Raw genomic sequence first — 16,543 nt, 5'->3', positions numbered from 1 at the left:
AGGTGATTTGCTTCCAAAATCACCCAGCCAGTTTTCATGCCTCAGGCAAAGACTAGAACTCACAGCCTCCCAGTGATTGCTCCAAAGTCACCCATCCAGTTTTCACGCCTGAAGCAGGACTAGAACTCGCAGCCTCCTGGTGATTGCTCCAAAGTCACCCAAGCCAGTTTTCATGCCTAAAGGGGTGGGGAGAGAGAACTAGAACTCCCCACCCCCTGCTCCGTCTCCTCCTGCTTTAAACGCTAGACCAAGTTCAGTCTGTTGATCCTACAGCTCCAGCCCAAACAGAGACAGGATCCGTTTCCCACCCCCTAGGGGTCTTCAAACTTGGCCCTTTTATGACTTGTGGACTTCAACTCCCAGAATTCCTCAGCCAGCGTGCCTGGCTGAGGAATTCTGGGAGTTGAAGTCCACAAGTCATAAAAGGGCCAAGTTTGAAGACCCCTGTTTAGTGGAAGCCGTTCCTACAAAGCCAGCCAGCAGAATGGCCTCCTGCGGACCAGCCTTGAGCCCCAGCTCCGAATTCCAGCTTAGCCCCCGAAAACCAGGCTTGGCAACCAGCTGAGGAAGGAGGCAAACCGCCCGGCTCGCATCTATCCAACTCGCCATCGGCAGAACTCCCCCGCCGCCGCCCACGACGCGCGCGGCAGGGACCGCGGCAACCTGCTACCTTGGCTCCCCAACACCGAAAGCAAGCAAAAAAAAAAAAAACCCAACCCACCTTCCGTCGTTCACACAGTTACGGTTTCCAACCGAGGGAGGAAGGGGGGGGGAAGAGAGCGGGGTGGGGGGGGTAAGGAAGTGAGCCGATCCTCTTCCCCCCTCCCCACTTAAAAGCGAGCTGCCTCTTTCCCCATTTAAAAGCGAGCTCTCTCTTGCCCCCTCCCCATTTAAAAGCGAGCTGCCTCTTGCCCCCCCCTCCCCATTTAAAAGCGAGCTGCCTCTTGCCCCCTCCCCATTTAAAAGCGAGCTGCCTCTTTCCCCCTCCCCATTTAAAAGCGAGCTGCCTCTTTCCCCATTTAAAAGCGAGCTCTCTCTTGCCCCCTCCCCACTTAAAAGCGAGCTGCCTCTTCCCCCCTCCCCATTTAAAAGCGAGCTGCCTCTTTCCCCATTTAAAAGCGAGCTCTCTCTTGCCCCCTCCCCACTTAAAAGCGAGCTGCCTCTTGCCCCCTCCCCATTTAAAAGCGAGCTGCCTCTTCCCCCCTCCCCATTTAAAAGCGAGCTGCCTCTTTCCCCATTTAAAAGCGAGCTCTCTCTTGCCCCCTCCCCATTTAAAAGCGAGCTGCCTCTTGCCCCCTCCCCATTTAAAAGCGAGCTGCCTCTTGCTCCCCTCCCCATTTAAGTTTAAGTTTATTATATATATTTATATATTATATATTTATATTATATATTTAAAAGCGAGCTGCCTCTTGCCCCCCTCCCCATTTAAAAGCGAGCTGCCTCTTCCCCCCCCTCTCCCCATTTAAAAAAAAGAAAAAAGGCAGACGGGAAAGAAAGAAAGAAAGAAAGAAAGAAAGAAAGAAAGAAAGAAAGAAAGAAAGAAAGAAAGAAAGAAAGAAAGAAAGAAAGAAAGAAAGAAAGAAAGAAAGAAAGAAAGAAAGAAAGAAAGAAAGAAAGAAAGAAAGAAAGAAAGAAAGAAAGAAAGAAAAGTTGGCCGCTCCCGCCCCCCGCCGGTTGGACAGCCAACCGGCTCGTCTCGAAGGCCCCGCCCCTAAAAAGAGCGCGGCGGCGGGGGCGGGGGGGGAGGGAAAGGAGGGATTTAACTCCTCCCCTGCCGGCCCCGAAGGAAAGCTCCCTCCGCTGGCGGCGAGCGGTGCTGCGTCGAGCGCGGGGCAGGCGGCGGAGGAAGCGGCTGGCGCCGCCGGGCTCTGCCGCTGGAGCGCGTGGCACCACGCCGCCGCCTCCGCCGCCGCCCGGGAAGCAGGCGAGAGCAGAGCGGCGCCCGGCGCCTCTTGGCCAGGGGGCGAGCCGGACGGCTGGCAAACCGGCCCGGGGGTTGGGTGGGTGGGTGCCTCTCGCCGGCGCGCCCCCTTCACCCCAGCCCGGCTTCCCCCGGCTTGTTGCTCAGGCCGGCGGCGGGGTCGGGACGAGCGGTTCCCAGGAGCCCCCAGCCGCAAGGACCATGAAGGAGGCGAGCGGCACCTCGAGGCTGCCGGCGATCGGCCGCTAAAAGAAGCCCCCGACGGAGGGGTGGAAACGGGAAGAGGAGCAACCGGCTCCCTTCGGCTCTTACGTCTACGCCGCTGCCCGGAGTCCGGGGTCTCTCCTCCCGGCCGCAACCCCCCGACGCCGCCTGGTAAGTTTCCAGCGCCGTCGCCTCCATCATCGAGCAGCCGCTCAGGACGGAGGAGGAGGAGGAGGAGGAGGAGAGGCGGGGGCAGGTATGGGGAGTGGATCAGGTGACGGCAGCAACCCGGCGCACCTGGGCTGCTCGACGGTTTGTTTGTTCTGAGGTGGCGGCCGGCCAGGTGAGTGGGGCTCACCTGGGCTTGCCAGGAGCCCTTCCTCCTCCCCCATACTTTGATCCCAGGTGCGGAGGGAAGAAGCTGGTGGAGAAAACGGGGGGGGGAGGGGGGCCGTTATAGAAAGTTTCCAGCGGCAAGGAGTCAATGAAAGGCCGGGGAATCGCCCGTGTGTGTGTGTGTGTGTGTGTGTGTGTGTGTGTGTGTGTGCAAATAAAACGTCCTCCCTTCCCCCCCCCCTTTTTTTTTTCAAAAGAAGGGAGGTTAGGCAAAGCTGGTTTAAGCTTTGGAGCAGAGCTTCCGTTCTTTCCAACAGTTGTTTAAAAGCCCCTTCAGATGTGCCTCTTAATTTTCCCTTTTGGCTCAGAGCAGGTGTTGGGTTTATTGATGTGTTAGTTTATTTATATCCTGTTTATTGGGCTATAAACGGTGTAAGGTGGTGAACGGTTCCAGCATTCCTTCCCCTCCTGTTTTCACCGTAACCACCCTGTGAGATGGGCCGGGCCGGGCTGAGAGACAGGGATTGGTCCAAAGGCAGACAGGTAAGGTAGGACTGGAACTCAGGATCTCCTGGTTTCTAGCCTGGTGCCACTAAACTAGCTCCTATAAACCACTAAACCAGCCTCTTATAAAGCTTACCGTGAGTCTTTCCAGTCAAACTTGGCAGTTTTTGTTCTGCAATGTTTCTTTTTGGCCTTTAGCAAGAGTTCCGAGGATCCTGGGACCTTTGACTTTATTCCTGGCCTCTGTCCTAGATTAACGTTGACTAACCTTTAATAAGGGCCTACTGCACAGGGTTGTGGTAACCTGGCAGGCTGGAAGCACAGGTGATTAGCAGGAAGTGCTCTGATAAGGCTAAATAGAAATGTCATTTTTTTATTATTATGGGTTTTCTCACCTTCATATTATTTTAACTGTCTTGACCTGTTTCTGCATCTTGCAGAAAGGAGTGGCTGGCAGTTGGGAGAAACGGGATGCTAGAATGGCTTCTTTTAATGCTCTTGCTAAAGAAGAAAATGGTTCTGGCCTTCCATTTTAATGGTACATATTTGTACTAGGTGGGAAACTGGTTAACAGTCTTCTAACCCTCTTTCCTCAAAAAGTATGATCTCTGCTGCCCTGTAGGATTTACTCCCCAAAAGGCGGGCAACTTATAAACTTCCTCTGCCTTGATCCTCTTCTTTGCAGACAGCTGGTCACCTCTTGTCTTTCAGCCAGACAGTGATTGAAAGCTTCACACTATTCCCCCACTTCCTAAACCATCCAAGTCCTGTAGGACTTACTATAACTTTTCTACTCAGCTGAAGGATATGCTACGCTAAGTACCACTGTTTCCCTTTGTAGAATATATTTCTACATATATGTAGAGGCGGCCTTCTGTTGTGACTTGCTCAGCCACTCAAAAGACTTGTTTAAACATGTGCGGGGGGGGGGGGGGCTGGCTTTTGAACCTGCTAGTCTCAGAGGAAGTGGGGACATATCACACCTCTATTCCTTCCTCTCTCATCTCCCATAAAATTTAGGCTGCCTTCGCCAATCGCTGCAAAGTCTTTAAAATACGCCTCCACCCTTGGGCAAAGCGAAACTATTGAGAAAGGCGGAGGAGAGGCTTCCTTCTAGGTGTCAGCAAACTTTTTACTTGCATTCATCTCCTGCGTGGAAAATGTCTCTCTCTCTCTCTCTGGCTTTGTCCTACATTGCCTAGTTCTAGATACTGCAGCTTCCTCGTTGTGCCTGTTGCAGCTTCATTGTCATCAACAGGTGGGAAAGTCTTGTTGTTGTTTCCGCCTCTGTCCCTCCCTCTCCCAGTGTGCCACGTGCATCTTACCCCAAAGACTTTCCTGCTATTTGCCTGACAAATACTCCTCCCCCGCCCCATCCACCCCCACCGCCGCTGTCTATGTCTCCCAAGGTGATGTGTGTACATTCTCCCTCCCTTTGCTCGTCCCTGTGGCAATCTACACTGGCAGAGCTCCTGGGTACCTTTATACCGTGTCCAGAGAATGGCCAGGGAACAGACAGAGACTTCATGACATCTAGCTTTTTTTTTTCTTTCCTGTTTTCTAAAAGGAAAGCAGAGAATCTCTCCTGCTGGAGGTGATCAATGGGAGGATGGCAGCTGTTTGCAAGTAAAAGGTTGAGCCTGGTTTTTGATTTTCCGTGCTGAGGTCCTGAGAAAAGTGCATCTGATAAAGATAGCACTCCTGTTCAGAAGGCATTCCCCACTGGCTGCCTGCAAATATCAATTTTACAAGGAGGTTCTTGATTGAGACATCAGCAGGATGAAACGCTTTCCTCGCTGACTTCTGGTTAATGTTCAGAACTAATATATGGACAAGTAGGAAAACTGGCATCTAACCACGTACAGCTTTCTAGCTTTGGATAGATGGGTTCACTGATGGGGTTACCTAATTTGGGTAATGAAACATCTGCAAAAAAACAAACAAACAACCAAGCTCAGAGAGCACCAAGGACCACCACCCGCTTTCGTCCTGGAGCTACAAATATTCTCCTTTATCAGATGGGTTCCTGTTTTTAATTGTCAGGGATTACTGAATCCTAAGTAGGGACGCGGTGGCTCAGTGGGTTAGGACGCTGAGCTTGTCGATCAGAAGGTCGGCAGTTTGGCGGGTCGAATCCCGAGTGCCGCGTAGCAGAGTGAGCGCCTGTTACTCGTCCCAGCTTCTGCCAACCTAGCAGTTCGAAAGCACGTCAAAATGCAAGTAGAAAAATAGGGACCGCTACGGTGGGAAGGTAACAGCGTTCCGTGTGCCTTTGGCGTCTAGTCCTGCCGGCCACATGACCACGGAGACGTCCTCGGACAAACGCTGGCTCTTCGGCTTTGAAACGGAGATGAGCACCAGCCCCTAGAGTTGGAAACGACTAGCACGCACGCGCGGGGGAACCTTTACCTTTACTTTACCTTTAAGTAGCAAAACTAGAAAAGGCTTGAACTTGTTCCTATTCAGAAGGAAGTATCCCTCTTTAAGATGGCCCAAGATGTTCTGATTTAAACTAAGGCAGCTCCTTGCATCCTAAGGTTGCACACGAAAATATCTGCCACCTAATGAATTTGTAGCTAAGGAGAGTTCTCGGGGAATACTTCTCTCCTCATTTTGTATGCAGCACGAAGGAGACAGAACTATGATCCAAAAATACCCTTGGCCCAAGTCTTTACCTTGGCTGAGAATCCTCTAGGTGGCTTTAAACCAATGTTTATTGGCCTCATTTCAGGCATGAATATATTACAGGTTGTCTTCGACTTATGACCACAACTGAGCCCAATGTTTCTGTTTATAGGCAAGACATTGGTTAAGTGAGTTTTGCCCCATTTTACGACCTTTCTTGCTACCTTTGTTAAGTGAATCACTGCACTTATTAAGTTAGTAACACTGTTCTTAAGTGAATCTGGCCTCCCCATTGACTTTGCTTGTGTGAAGGTTGCAAAAAGGGATCACATGACCCCGGGGACACTGTGACCGTCATAAATACAAGCCAGTTGCCAAGTGTTGAAATTTTATTTTTTTATTTTTTTATTGAAAAGTTTTACAATACATTTTTAAATACAACCCCCCCTCCTCCCCTCTCCCCAACCCCTCCCTCCCCTCCCCTCCTCCTCCCCAACTTCCCAGAGCTGAATACAGGGTATAAAAATACAAACAAGCATAATCTAAAATATGCTAACAACAATAAAACATTAAATTCTGCCGCACTTTAACTCTCCATCGTCAAAATATTAATAAAATACCTACTACCTAGTTATACATCATATAGATCCAGTACTTATTCAAATGCTAAATGAAACTTTTTAGTCCCATATTTATTCTGAATATATTCAATCCATCTCCTCCATTCCACAATGTATCTCTGTTGCGATTGGTCATTCAAATACGCTGAAATCTTTGCCATTTAAAAATATGGAACACTTCACGAATTTGCGTGTCATCCTTGTGCAGGGGCCATGCTAATCTTCTCTGTATCGTTCCAATTTTAGTATATGTGCTGCCGAAGCGAGCACAACCCAAGTGTTGAAATTTTGATTATGTGACTATGGGGATGCTGCAACGGTCATAAGTGGGAAAAACAGTCATAAGTCACTTTTTCCCAGTGCTGTTATAACTTTGAACAGTCACTAAAACTGTTGTAAGTCAAGGACTACTTTTATAGGATTTCCTGTTTGAGCAAGAGGTTGAAGACCTTCAAGGTCCCTTCCAACTATTCTATTCCTATTCTATTCTATTCTGCATTCTATTCTATTCTTCATTCTATTCTGTTTTCTATTCTATTCTGCATTCTATTCTATTCTGCATTCTATTCTCTTTTGCATATTCTATTCTCTATATCTATTCTGCATTATATTCTATATTCTGTTCTATTTTTATTCTGTTCTGTATTGGTCTCACTTATAGAGAGGTGATAAAAATTACAGAGAAGAGAATCATCTATCCTTGTGGATTTACAAGTATTTTGAGAGCATTTTATGGGCTGCATAGGTACCATGTAGGGCATGGGACTCCCCATTCACTTTATCCATGTTATAGTCACACAACCAGTTAGAAAAAAAATCAGATGGGGCATAGGAGTCTTGAGGAAGCTAATGAAGACCCCTGTGGTTGTATTATAAAGCTGATATGAAAGGAGATGTGCTTCGCATTCAAGAGGACTCGTTCCTAAACAAGTATCGAATTTCATCATATCTTTTTTTCCCCAACAATGAACTCTACAATGTGGACAAACAACTCCAGAGCCCCAGGCCAGCATTATAAAAATCCAGGCAAGCATTCCCAACCCAAACACACTTCCTAAGGTTTGGATTGCAGTGAGATGAATTCCAATTTCCCTATGCGGGATGGTAGAAGCAGCTCTCCCATCCCCATTCTCATCAGAATGTGCTTTTGTGTGTTGAGAAATGCTGGGGGTTTTGTGTCTGTGTGTGTGTGTGTGTGTGTGTGTTGTCTTTTTTCCAGGTTTTTGCAGTTGCTTCAGAAGCTGCTCTTAGCTGTGGGTGCTTGTCTGTCTGTCCACACATTTGACTTCACTTGTAAAGACAGCCAGGAACAAATTCTAAAGCAGCTATGGAAGTTTGAAGGGGGAAGGGGCCAAAACCCCAGATGCTATAATTATTGGGGGGTGGGAGATGTTTTGTACAGCTTCTGCATATTCTAAATCATCTCTTTCAAGTGATTTGGACAGCCTAGTAATTTAGATTAACAGCAGTGGTGGCAGGGGCCCTCATAACTTTTTATTCTGCAGTAGAGGTAGTCCTAAACTTACAAGAATTCACTGAGCGACCATTTGAAATTACAGTGGCACTGAAAAAGTGACCCGTGACTGTTTTTTTTTTTTTCGTACTTAATGACCAATTGCAGCATTCCCACAGTCACGTGGTCAAACTTCAGTCGCTCGGCAACTGACTCACATGTATGACGGCTGCAGTGTCCCTGTGTCGTGTGATCCCCTTTTTGCGACCTTCTGACAAGAAAGGTTTAACGGGGAAGGCAGAGTCACTTAACAACCGTGTTCCTCACTTAGCAACTGCAGTGATTCCCTTAACAATTGCAGCAAGAAAGTTCATAAAATGGGGCAAAAACCCACGTAACAACTGTCTGGCTTAGCCACAGAAATTGTGGGCTCCGATGTGGTCTGTGTTGCCCGAACAATACTGCCTTGCCCTTCAGTATAAAGAGGGTTGTGAGGATGCAGGAAGGGGTTGTGGGACTTTTTGGCTTGTAGGTGTTTCCCCATTTTAAAGTTTCTTCTCTCCCCCCCCCCCCCCACCAGCAACTTTTAAAAAAAAAGGACCTGTTAAAGAAAATTAAGATTCTTCATCTATTCAATACTGCCCCCTCCAGCTTCTTTTTATTAAGAAAAATAGTCTTGGTGGAGCAGTGGGCTAATGCCTCCTTAAGTAACACCAGCTGCCTGCAATTAGTGCAGGTTCGAGTCCCACCAGGCTCAAGGTTGACTCAGCCTCCCATCCTTCCGAGGTAGGTAAAATGAGGACCCAGATTGTTGGGGGCAGTTAAGCTGACTTTGTACTAATGCCGCTTGGGGGGGGGGCGAAAGCCCTAATAAGCAGGCATATACATAGAATGAAGGCTATTGCTTAGCACATTTAATTTGTGCTTAGATTGTAAGCTGCCCTAAGTCTTCGGAGAAGGGCGGGATATAAATGGGATTAAAATAAAAAAAATAAAAAAGCGATATATTATTCTAGCATGATCCTTACTGATCCTTTTTCGAGGTACTTCAGGGTTGCATCCCTGGGACACACATGTGCGGTGGGGCTGAAGCAAGCGGACAGAGGCTTTGAGGAGAGAGGTGGAAGAACATTGGTTCAGCTCTGTCACTGAGAAGTGGTTCAACGATATGAATTTGCCTTTAAGAAAAACACGAAGGAAGGCTAGTCCCAAGTGAGCTGCAAAACACTCTTTGGCATTGCTTACTCTGCACTGCACCTTCAGCAGACAGAAACGGGAAGAATCTTGCTGACTGTAGAATTACCCACCCCCAAATTTAAGTGCCGAGAGACCACCCGGACTACAAGCCATATCCAAAAGCTAGGTTCGGAAAACTGTAGGAAGATAACCGTAAGCCATGGATGGAAGCCTGCCAAGAAGATTGCCAGCAGATGGACTTAGGGAGATCTTCTTGATTTATTCCTCATTAGTTTATACCTGTACTAATGCCTCTTTGGTTCTCTTTCAGCAGGCATGGGGAATCAAGTAGAGAAACTGACCCACTTAAGCTACAAAGAGGTTCCCACGACTGACCCAGCCGGCATGGACAGAGATGAGGGTCCCAGAATTGGAGTTTCTTACATCTTTTCCAATGACGACGACGATGTAGAGCCTCAGCAGGACCCAGCAGAGCTTGGCGGAGAGCACCCTACATCACAGCCCTATGATCCACAGCTTCACGAAGTGGAATGCTCCATTTATTACCGTGACGAGTGCATTTATCAAAAAAGCTTTTCTGGTGACCACACAACGTCTGGTGAGGTGGGGGGTGGGGGCGATGGGGGTGATGGTGGTGGGAGCCATTTGACCACCTACACCCCAGAAAACCTATTGAACAAGTGCAAACCTGGTGATCTGATAGAATTTGTGGGCCAGGCCCAGTATCCTCACTGGGTCGTGTATGTGGGAGACTTCCAAGTGGTCCATCTGCACAGACTCGAAGTGGTGAACGGTTTTCTCACGGATGCCAGCCAGGGCCGACGGGGGCGCATTGCCAACCAGTTGTACCGCTATAAACCGTTAAACCCTGGCAGCGTGGTGCGAAACGCCCTGGACCAAGTGGGTCGCAAAGACCAGGATCTCAGCTGGAGGAACTCTGAATGTTTTGCCGCCTGGTGCCGCTACGGCAAGCGCGAGTTCAAAATTGGGGGTGAACTGCGCATAGGGAAGCAGCCTTACCGGTTGCAGATCCAACTGGGAGATAAACGCAGCCACACGCTGGAGTTTCAGAGCCTGGAAGATCTCATTATGGAGAAAAGAAGGAACGATCAAATCGGAAAGGTGGCTGTCATCCAAGAATTGTCCAGCCATCTGCAATCAGCCGAGGCTGACAACGAAGAAGGTGCTAATGGCACGCCAGGTGCCCGGACTGCTGCTGAGTAGCACAGTCAGGCTGCTTAACCTTGGTGACGGATTAAAACTGAATCCTGCGAAATTGAGCTGTTGTAAGCCCTTTGGGCTCTTCCAGTGCAGGTCCACTCCAATCCCATGTGAAGGAAAGGGGCAAAGCTGATTAAGCATCAGTCCTTCAGCACTTAACTCCTTTGGTGCTTGCTTGAAGCCAGCAAGTTTATATGTTGAGGGTTAAATCTCAGGAAAGATCTTCCTCGTTCGCTGTTTATGCATACGTCTCTCTTCCCAAATGGCACCCCTGTTCCTCCTGCTTAGCTCCTGCTTGTTTTAAACTGGACGAGGTCCAGCATCATTGAACTACAGAATTCAATGTTATAGCAAGGTCATTTCTCCCCCCCCCCCCCCCGACTTTTTGTTTTGTTTTACCACCTCCTCTGTTTTGGCATTTCCAGAATCTCTCCCTTTCGTTCCGCTGGTTATGGCGTTCCATTCTTCCTGTTCCCCAGATCTCTCTCGTGAGGATTTAGTGGCTAAATTATTATGCATTTGGGGGCCACAGGGTTTTTGGCTGGCTTGCGCTGAAAGATCTGGCAAAGTTGTAAAGCCGTAGTGGCGTTTCTTGGCTGCGGCTGAAGGGCCTTTTCTGTGTGGTGTGGAGGGACGTCAACTGTTTGCACAGAAATGGGATTACAAAGAAGTAGAATTACCCTGGAATAAGGACTGCAGTTTTTCATTTAGGAACACTACCAAGAAACTCTTTCCTTTAATTACAGTGAAGTTGGGTTAAGCCATGACCAGACAGTCTTTTTATAAGTTATTGAAGTTTAGTGGGAAGGCAGCTAAACCTTCTTAGCACCAGTGGTTACAGTAGGATTAATTTGCTACAAATCCAAGTACTGTTTGAGCACATTGTGTATTGTTGGAAAAGGTGACACAAGAGACAGGCTACTGTCTTGAAAAGGCATTTTATTCCTAGGCATTTTATTCCTGGGTTGCCTTAGTTTTACTGTTAAAAGCCTGAGGACTAGGCTCATATTGCATTTGGAAGATATTTTTTTTCTTTCAGCCTGTTTTTTTTTTTATTATTTCTTTATGTATAAGATCATTTATTTCAGAAGCCCGGCATCGTCTGTGCGTTTTTTCAGTATATTTTTTTGGTTTCATTTGGTCAATTAATCATAGGAAAAGAGGAAAGAGATGATATGCGTTGTTCATTTTCAGGTTAGGAAATTTCTGTCTTCAGCTCCTCAAGCTGATTTCTGTTGATGCATTTTTTTTTCTTGGTGGACTTTTGCTTCTCTAGGGATATTATTAACGCAAGGAAAGAAGAAAAAGTAGTTGTTCCCCTTGTAGAAATGGAGGAGATTCAAAGATTTACCTTGTTGACAAGACACAGTTATAAAGCGAAAACTGGTAAAAATTCTGCTTGGGCACTATTCCTACTAACATGAAACTGCAGCTGTGTAGTTCCCACTTCTATAAATAAAAAAAACTCTTCAGCGTGTATTAACTAGGAGCTGTGCTTCAGGATAGCTAGGAATTTATTATCTTCATTCCTATCAGCAAATAGAAGAAAGAATTGTGTGTTATGGTCAACAGACTGTTAACTTCCTTGCTAATGGCTGATTTTTCATAAAAGCCTCTGATTTGTTTTAAGTAGTAAAGTTGCATATTGGGCAACAAAGGTGTTTGGTGTAACTAAGCAGCATTTTAAAAGACGCTTAGCAATTATTAACCACCACTTAAAGAGACAATATTCTGTGCTACCTCTTGATTGCAAAACCATAAGGGATGCTTTTCAATCGCAGGCATCCAAACTCAACTCATCTATTACCACCTGAGGGGTGGCAAGGAGTGAGTTGATGTTCTGGTGGTTGGTTATTCCTCTAGAGTAAGCAACCTATGGATCATGGGTTGATAAGTGAGGGAAAGACAGCGATAAAGCCTTGCTCCTTTTCACTTTGTGCTTTGTTTGTCCCAGTGGTGGCTAGACAGAGCCACAAATCAGTTGAGACAAATCACTGATCATCTGAAATGAGCTTAGACCCTGGTCCTTGATCTTGTAAAGAAGCATTCTCTGGTGTCCTTTTTTGTAACATTCCGCCAGAAGTTAGTAATCACCAACACTAAAGGCTTGTTTTGGTATCAAAATGTCCCACCATTCAAAAAAAATAAAATAAAATCCTATGTTTTGAAAAATGCCCAGCAAGGGGGGGGGATGCAGTAATGTGATTCCTTCTGCCTGTGCTGCTTAGTTTATCTTTTTTGGTTTCCTATATATTGGGACACCCAAACCAGGTTTATTTCCCCAATTCCTCATCTCTAGGCTAAAGTGGTGCAATCCAGGGAATTTGCTACAGTACTTCATTCTGCTGAAGGTATAGCCCGCCATTGTCAGCCCATAAATTTCTCGCATACCAAACAAGGACCAGCTTAACTTCAAGAACTTTGGTTTATTCTGCTAATGCACTCTGTGATTATTTGCATTAAGGAAGAAGGAAGCTAGTCAAGCAGAAAGTGAGATAATCCAGCCCTAATTTGCTTCCCCCATTTGCTTCTGAGAGTTCAGAAGTTGCGATAAGCAAAGTTGATAAGGGTCTTCAGGAGCTACCTGTCGTGTTGGAAACGGTGTCTTTTTAGGAACGTGATGTATTCTGAGGTATGCGCTCTGCATACCATGATTGTCGAGCTCATATGCAATATTGTATGTTTTTAAGCACAAAATCTGAGCGTACCTAACTTGGCTATTGACAAGCAGAACAGGTCCTTAAGCAGTGCTGGTGAGGGCATCTGGTGTTACTTCTGATGGATCCTCATCAAACCACCTACAGCTGTCACTGTAAGCGGAAAATTTGCAGTGGAAAAATTCTGCACATATTTCACAGAATATACACAGTAAGCAGGACTTTACTTCCACATTAGGACTGATCAGCATGGAGAACTCATTAAAAAATAGTAAATGTTTACTGCTATTAAAGAAGCCAAGATGATGTTCTTCCTGTTAAATCCAGCAACTGTATCCTAGCTTCAGAGTTGATATTTAGTTATTAATGATTCTGAATTTTGTAGAGAACAGAACTTATTTCGCTATGTAATAGTGGTTGTAAAATGATATTTTCTTACAAGTATTTTTGAAAGGAATTCCATCATGAAAATATTTACATTTTTTTGAAAGTTGTATTATTTTCACAGAGAAATATATCCTCCAAATCAATTTTTTTTATTTTTGTCATTGGTAATCTAAAAGTATTTTCTAGATCATAAATAAAGTGTACAAGAAATGATAGATGTCAAATGTTGCAAATCTATGTATCTGCTTGGTACTAAATTGTAAAGTAACTGAAAATATTTTTCTCTGTCTAGAATATTAGTGATAGTTAAAGGGGAAAGAACCAGTTTACCATTTTTCTTCCTAAAGGCAAGATCTACTTTATCTGAATATTTGTTCACTGCTGGACAGCTGGTCAAATTCAAATCAAATTTATTTCTTGAAGTATAGTTACACAGATAATTCAAACATTCTGAGGTTTTTTTATTTTTAAGTAGTTCCCATGGATATGTTGATGTTGTCAGACATCAGACATTATCTTATCTTTGTAAAAGCTTTCTGTTTACATTCTTGCTTGCAAAATTATGTGAAGGTCAAAAGATGTAATTCCACCCTCAACTTGTTGAACAAAGGAGCACTTTTTAAAAACAGTATGCAGGTGACTACTACAGCATTTTTCCTACCATCAAACTGTGATTAGTGTTTCTATGGGAAAAACCTTGTTTAAAAATAAAAGTTCGCAAATTGTGACCTCCTCCTCCAGGTTGGACACAGATCAAGAGCTCAACAAGCATCACAGGCAAGCGTTACCTCTTCTTATTCTTCCTTTCCTTGATGTTGGGTTGATAGAGAAGCTTGCCATACAGCATCACTGTGTGCCAGGGCTCTCCAAACTTGGCAACTTTAAGACTTGTGGACTTCCAGAATTCTGGCTGAGGAATTCTGGGAGTTGAAGTCCACAAGTCATAAAAGGGCCAAGTTTGAATACCCTTACTCTAGAGATATGTGCTGTACGCAACAAGAGCTCTCTCAGTTCTTGGAACTCCTTGATGGAGGTTTATGTTTTTAGCCTGGATATTCTGCTAATTGGATGGAGGGAATAGTTTATGTACACATACACAAACTTTGGTTTTCCTTCTGCTGAGCTAAGTTTTAAGTGCAGTAGAAAGACAAATAGTATCTCATGATTTCATAGCATGGGGTAGACCTTAAGACTGCTGCTCTCATAAAAGAATGGGTATCTACTGCCTAAATCCCATGGGAGTTGACCATCTTGAGATAGTTTGATTGCAATGCTTGGACGTGCCATTTACAATTCATCTTTGAGCTCTCATTTGAGCTCTTCGTCCCCAAATTGGAATAGTAGAGCTGATAATTACATACTTTTGATTATGAAAACTTCTTATACTTGGATAATTCTCATGGATTCTTGCAAAGAATCCCAAAAGGCGACAATCATTTGGCAAAGACAAATGCCAGGAAGACATTGCTGCTTTCACAGAATCAAGAGTATCCAGACATTCATGGGAAAATTCTGTTAATTTCCCAGAAGGGCAGTTAATATTTCTGTGCTTTTAACTTGGGAATAATAAACACTGCAATCATGTCACCGTCATGGGTCACTTGAACATATGTAAGTCAGGGCAAATATCTTCCCTAACTTGCCCCTTTTCAGACACTTCAGGCTACAAATCTCCACCAGTCTTAGCATCACCAAGGATTGAGATGATGGAGCAGTAACCCTAAACCTTACATAGGTTGAAGAGGAATGATTGATGATCTGCTGGAGCACAATTGCTAAGAGCCTAAGTCAGACATGTCAAACACAAGGCCCGGGGGCCAGATCCGGCCCGCAAAGTGGTTTCATGTGGCCCCCAATGCCATCCTGGAAACAGTGAGGGAACGGTCCCCGCTGCCTTGGCCCTGGCCCAGAGACCCTCCTTCTGCCAGGGCCCCCAGATCTGTCCCACTTCTGCCCAGGCCCCCGTAGGCACCCTTGATGCCAATGATGTAGAGCTGGCCATGCCCCCCCCAGTAGGCCATACACACTCCAGCTGCGCCCACCCAGTAGGCCGCGCCCACCCTGGCCATATCCACCTCCCTCCCCCCTGAGGGCAACCACAATGCTGATGTGGCCCTCAATGAAATTGAGTTTGACACCCCTGGCCTAAGTAGTTTACAGATAGTTCTCGTAACCATTCATTTATTGGCTATTCAAAGTGACAGTGGCACTGAAGACTTGCAACCAATCCTTGCACTTGTGAAGGTCGTAGAGTCCTAGTCATGTGATCAGAATTTGAGTGCTTGGCAATCGGCATGCATTTTTGATGGTTGCAAAATTCCAGGATCCTGTGACTGTCGGTTTGGAACAACGGTTAAGGTACCAGGCTGGAAAGCGGGAGACACGAGTTCAAGTCGCACCTTAGCCGTGAATACGAGCTTGGTGACTTTGGGCCAGTCACCCTCTCTCAGCACAATTTGCATTACAGGGTTGTTGTGGAGAAAATAGGAAGAAGGTGTGTTTGCTGCCTTGATTATTGTTCTGAAAATAAAGGTGGAGCTGTATGCCAAATAAATAAAGGTGGGATAGAATAAATAAATAAACATTCCCAGGGGGCTTCTGACAAACAAAGTCAAGGGGTAAAGCTGGATTTGTTTAATGATTCACTGAACAACTTCCGGTAAAAAAAAAGTTGTTAAATCAGGTGCAACACATTTAACAATTGCCTTGCTTAACAATGGAAATTTTAGCCCCAATTGTGGTTGTAAGTAGAGAACGTATATGTTTATCTCAGTTAAGCTAGGTGTAGTGGATTTGAAACTAAAGATTTCTAAATCCCCATTTGCGGATGTCTTGCTCATGGTTATTTGAGAATAGATGTGAGGTTAAATGATGGTCTAATAACTTGCAAACTGAGTTTAAGCAAACCACTTTCCATTCAGCCTTCACCTTGATCTGGAACACAGGAATTACTATAATGGCCTTCCTTACACGATTGCAAAAACTATGATGTAAATGCACACTCGACATATTATACATTCTGTTACAAAAAATGGAATCTTGTATATTAGCATTCTACTAATTGAGAGATACAAATCGATATGATAAATGTTTGATACTATCAATCAAATCTTTATTACAGTCGCCCACCAGCATAATTACTACATTTATTATACCCCAATTTTACATGAGGCTTTCTAGGTTTGTCAGCCCTATTGTTCCTAAGGGGTGGAGCAAGGCTGCAGCATTAACCTATTTCTAATTTTCTAAACCTAGAATAAGAATAAAGAAATAAGCTCGTCAGCTATTACTGATCTGCAGTTCCTTGAAGTCCTAGTCTGCACAGCTAATGCTGAAAATTCTTCAGCAACAGTTGGAAAGCCACAAAATCATCCATATTGAGGTGTTGCTCAAGTGAGCTGTGGGATTTATTTGTTTT

The 16,543-nt window shown here is 45.4% G+C and overlaps 1 protein-coding gene and 1 long non-coding RNA gene across 3 annotated transcripts in view; one reads left to right on the top strand and one right to left on the bottom strand.

Moving 5' to 3' along the window:
- Window positions 1-2,328, bottom strand: part of LOC310638792 — a 42,096-nt gene extending 39,768 nt beyond the window's left edge. The window contains exon 1 of the long non-coding RNA XR_014492184.1: window positions 2,234-2,328. This is a non-coding gene — a long non-coding RNA (uncharacterized lncRNA). The remainder of the gene's footprint in view (window positions 1-2,233) is intronic.
- On the top strand, window positions 1,744-13,922 carry LRATD2 (LRAT domain containing 2). Of its 2 annotated transcripts, none has more exons than XM_083360128.1 (2): window positions 1,744-2,296; window positions 9,174-13,922. In XM_083360128.1, the coding sequence occupies exon 2, from the start codon at window positions 9,176-9,178 to the stop codon at window positions 10,082-10,084; it is 909 nt and encodes a 302-aa protein (XP_083216254.1). In that variant the 5' UTR covers window positions 1,744-2,296; window positions 9,174-9,175; the 3' UTR covers window positions 10,085-13,922. The 2 variants fall into 2 exon arrangements, with proteins under 2 accessions (XP_083216254.1, XP_083216253.1); XM_083360127.1 differs by having other exon boundaries at window positions 9,171-13,922.
- Window positions 13,923-16,543: the final 2,621 nt, after the last annotated feature.

This window comes from Vipera ursinii, assembly GCF_947247035.1.
Source record: "Vipera ursinii genome assembly, chromosome: 3".
NCBI classification, from domain to species: domain Eukaryota; kingdom Metazoa; phylum Chordata; class Lepidosauria; order Squamata; family Viperidae; genus Vipera; species Vipera ursinii.
Note: the sequence above shows the minus strand (reverse complement) of the source record. Positions and strands in the feature narration are given on the sequence as shown.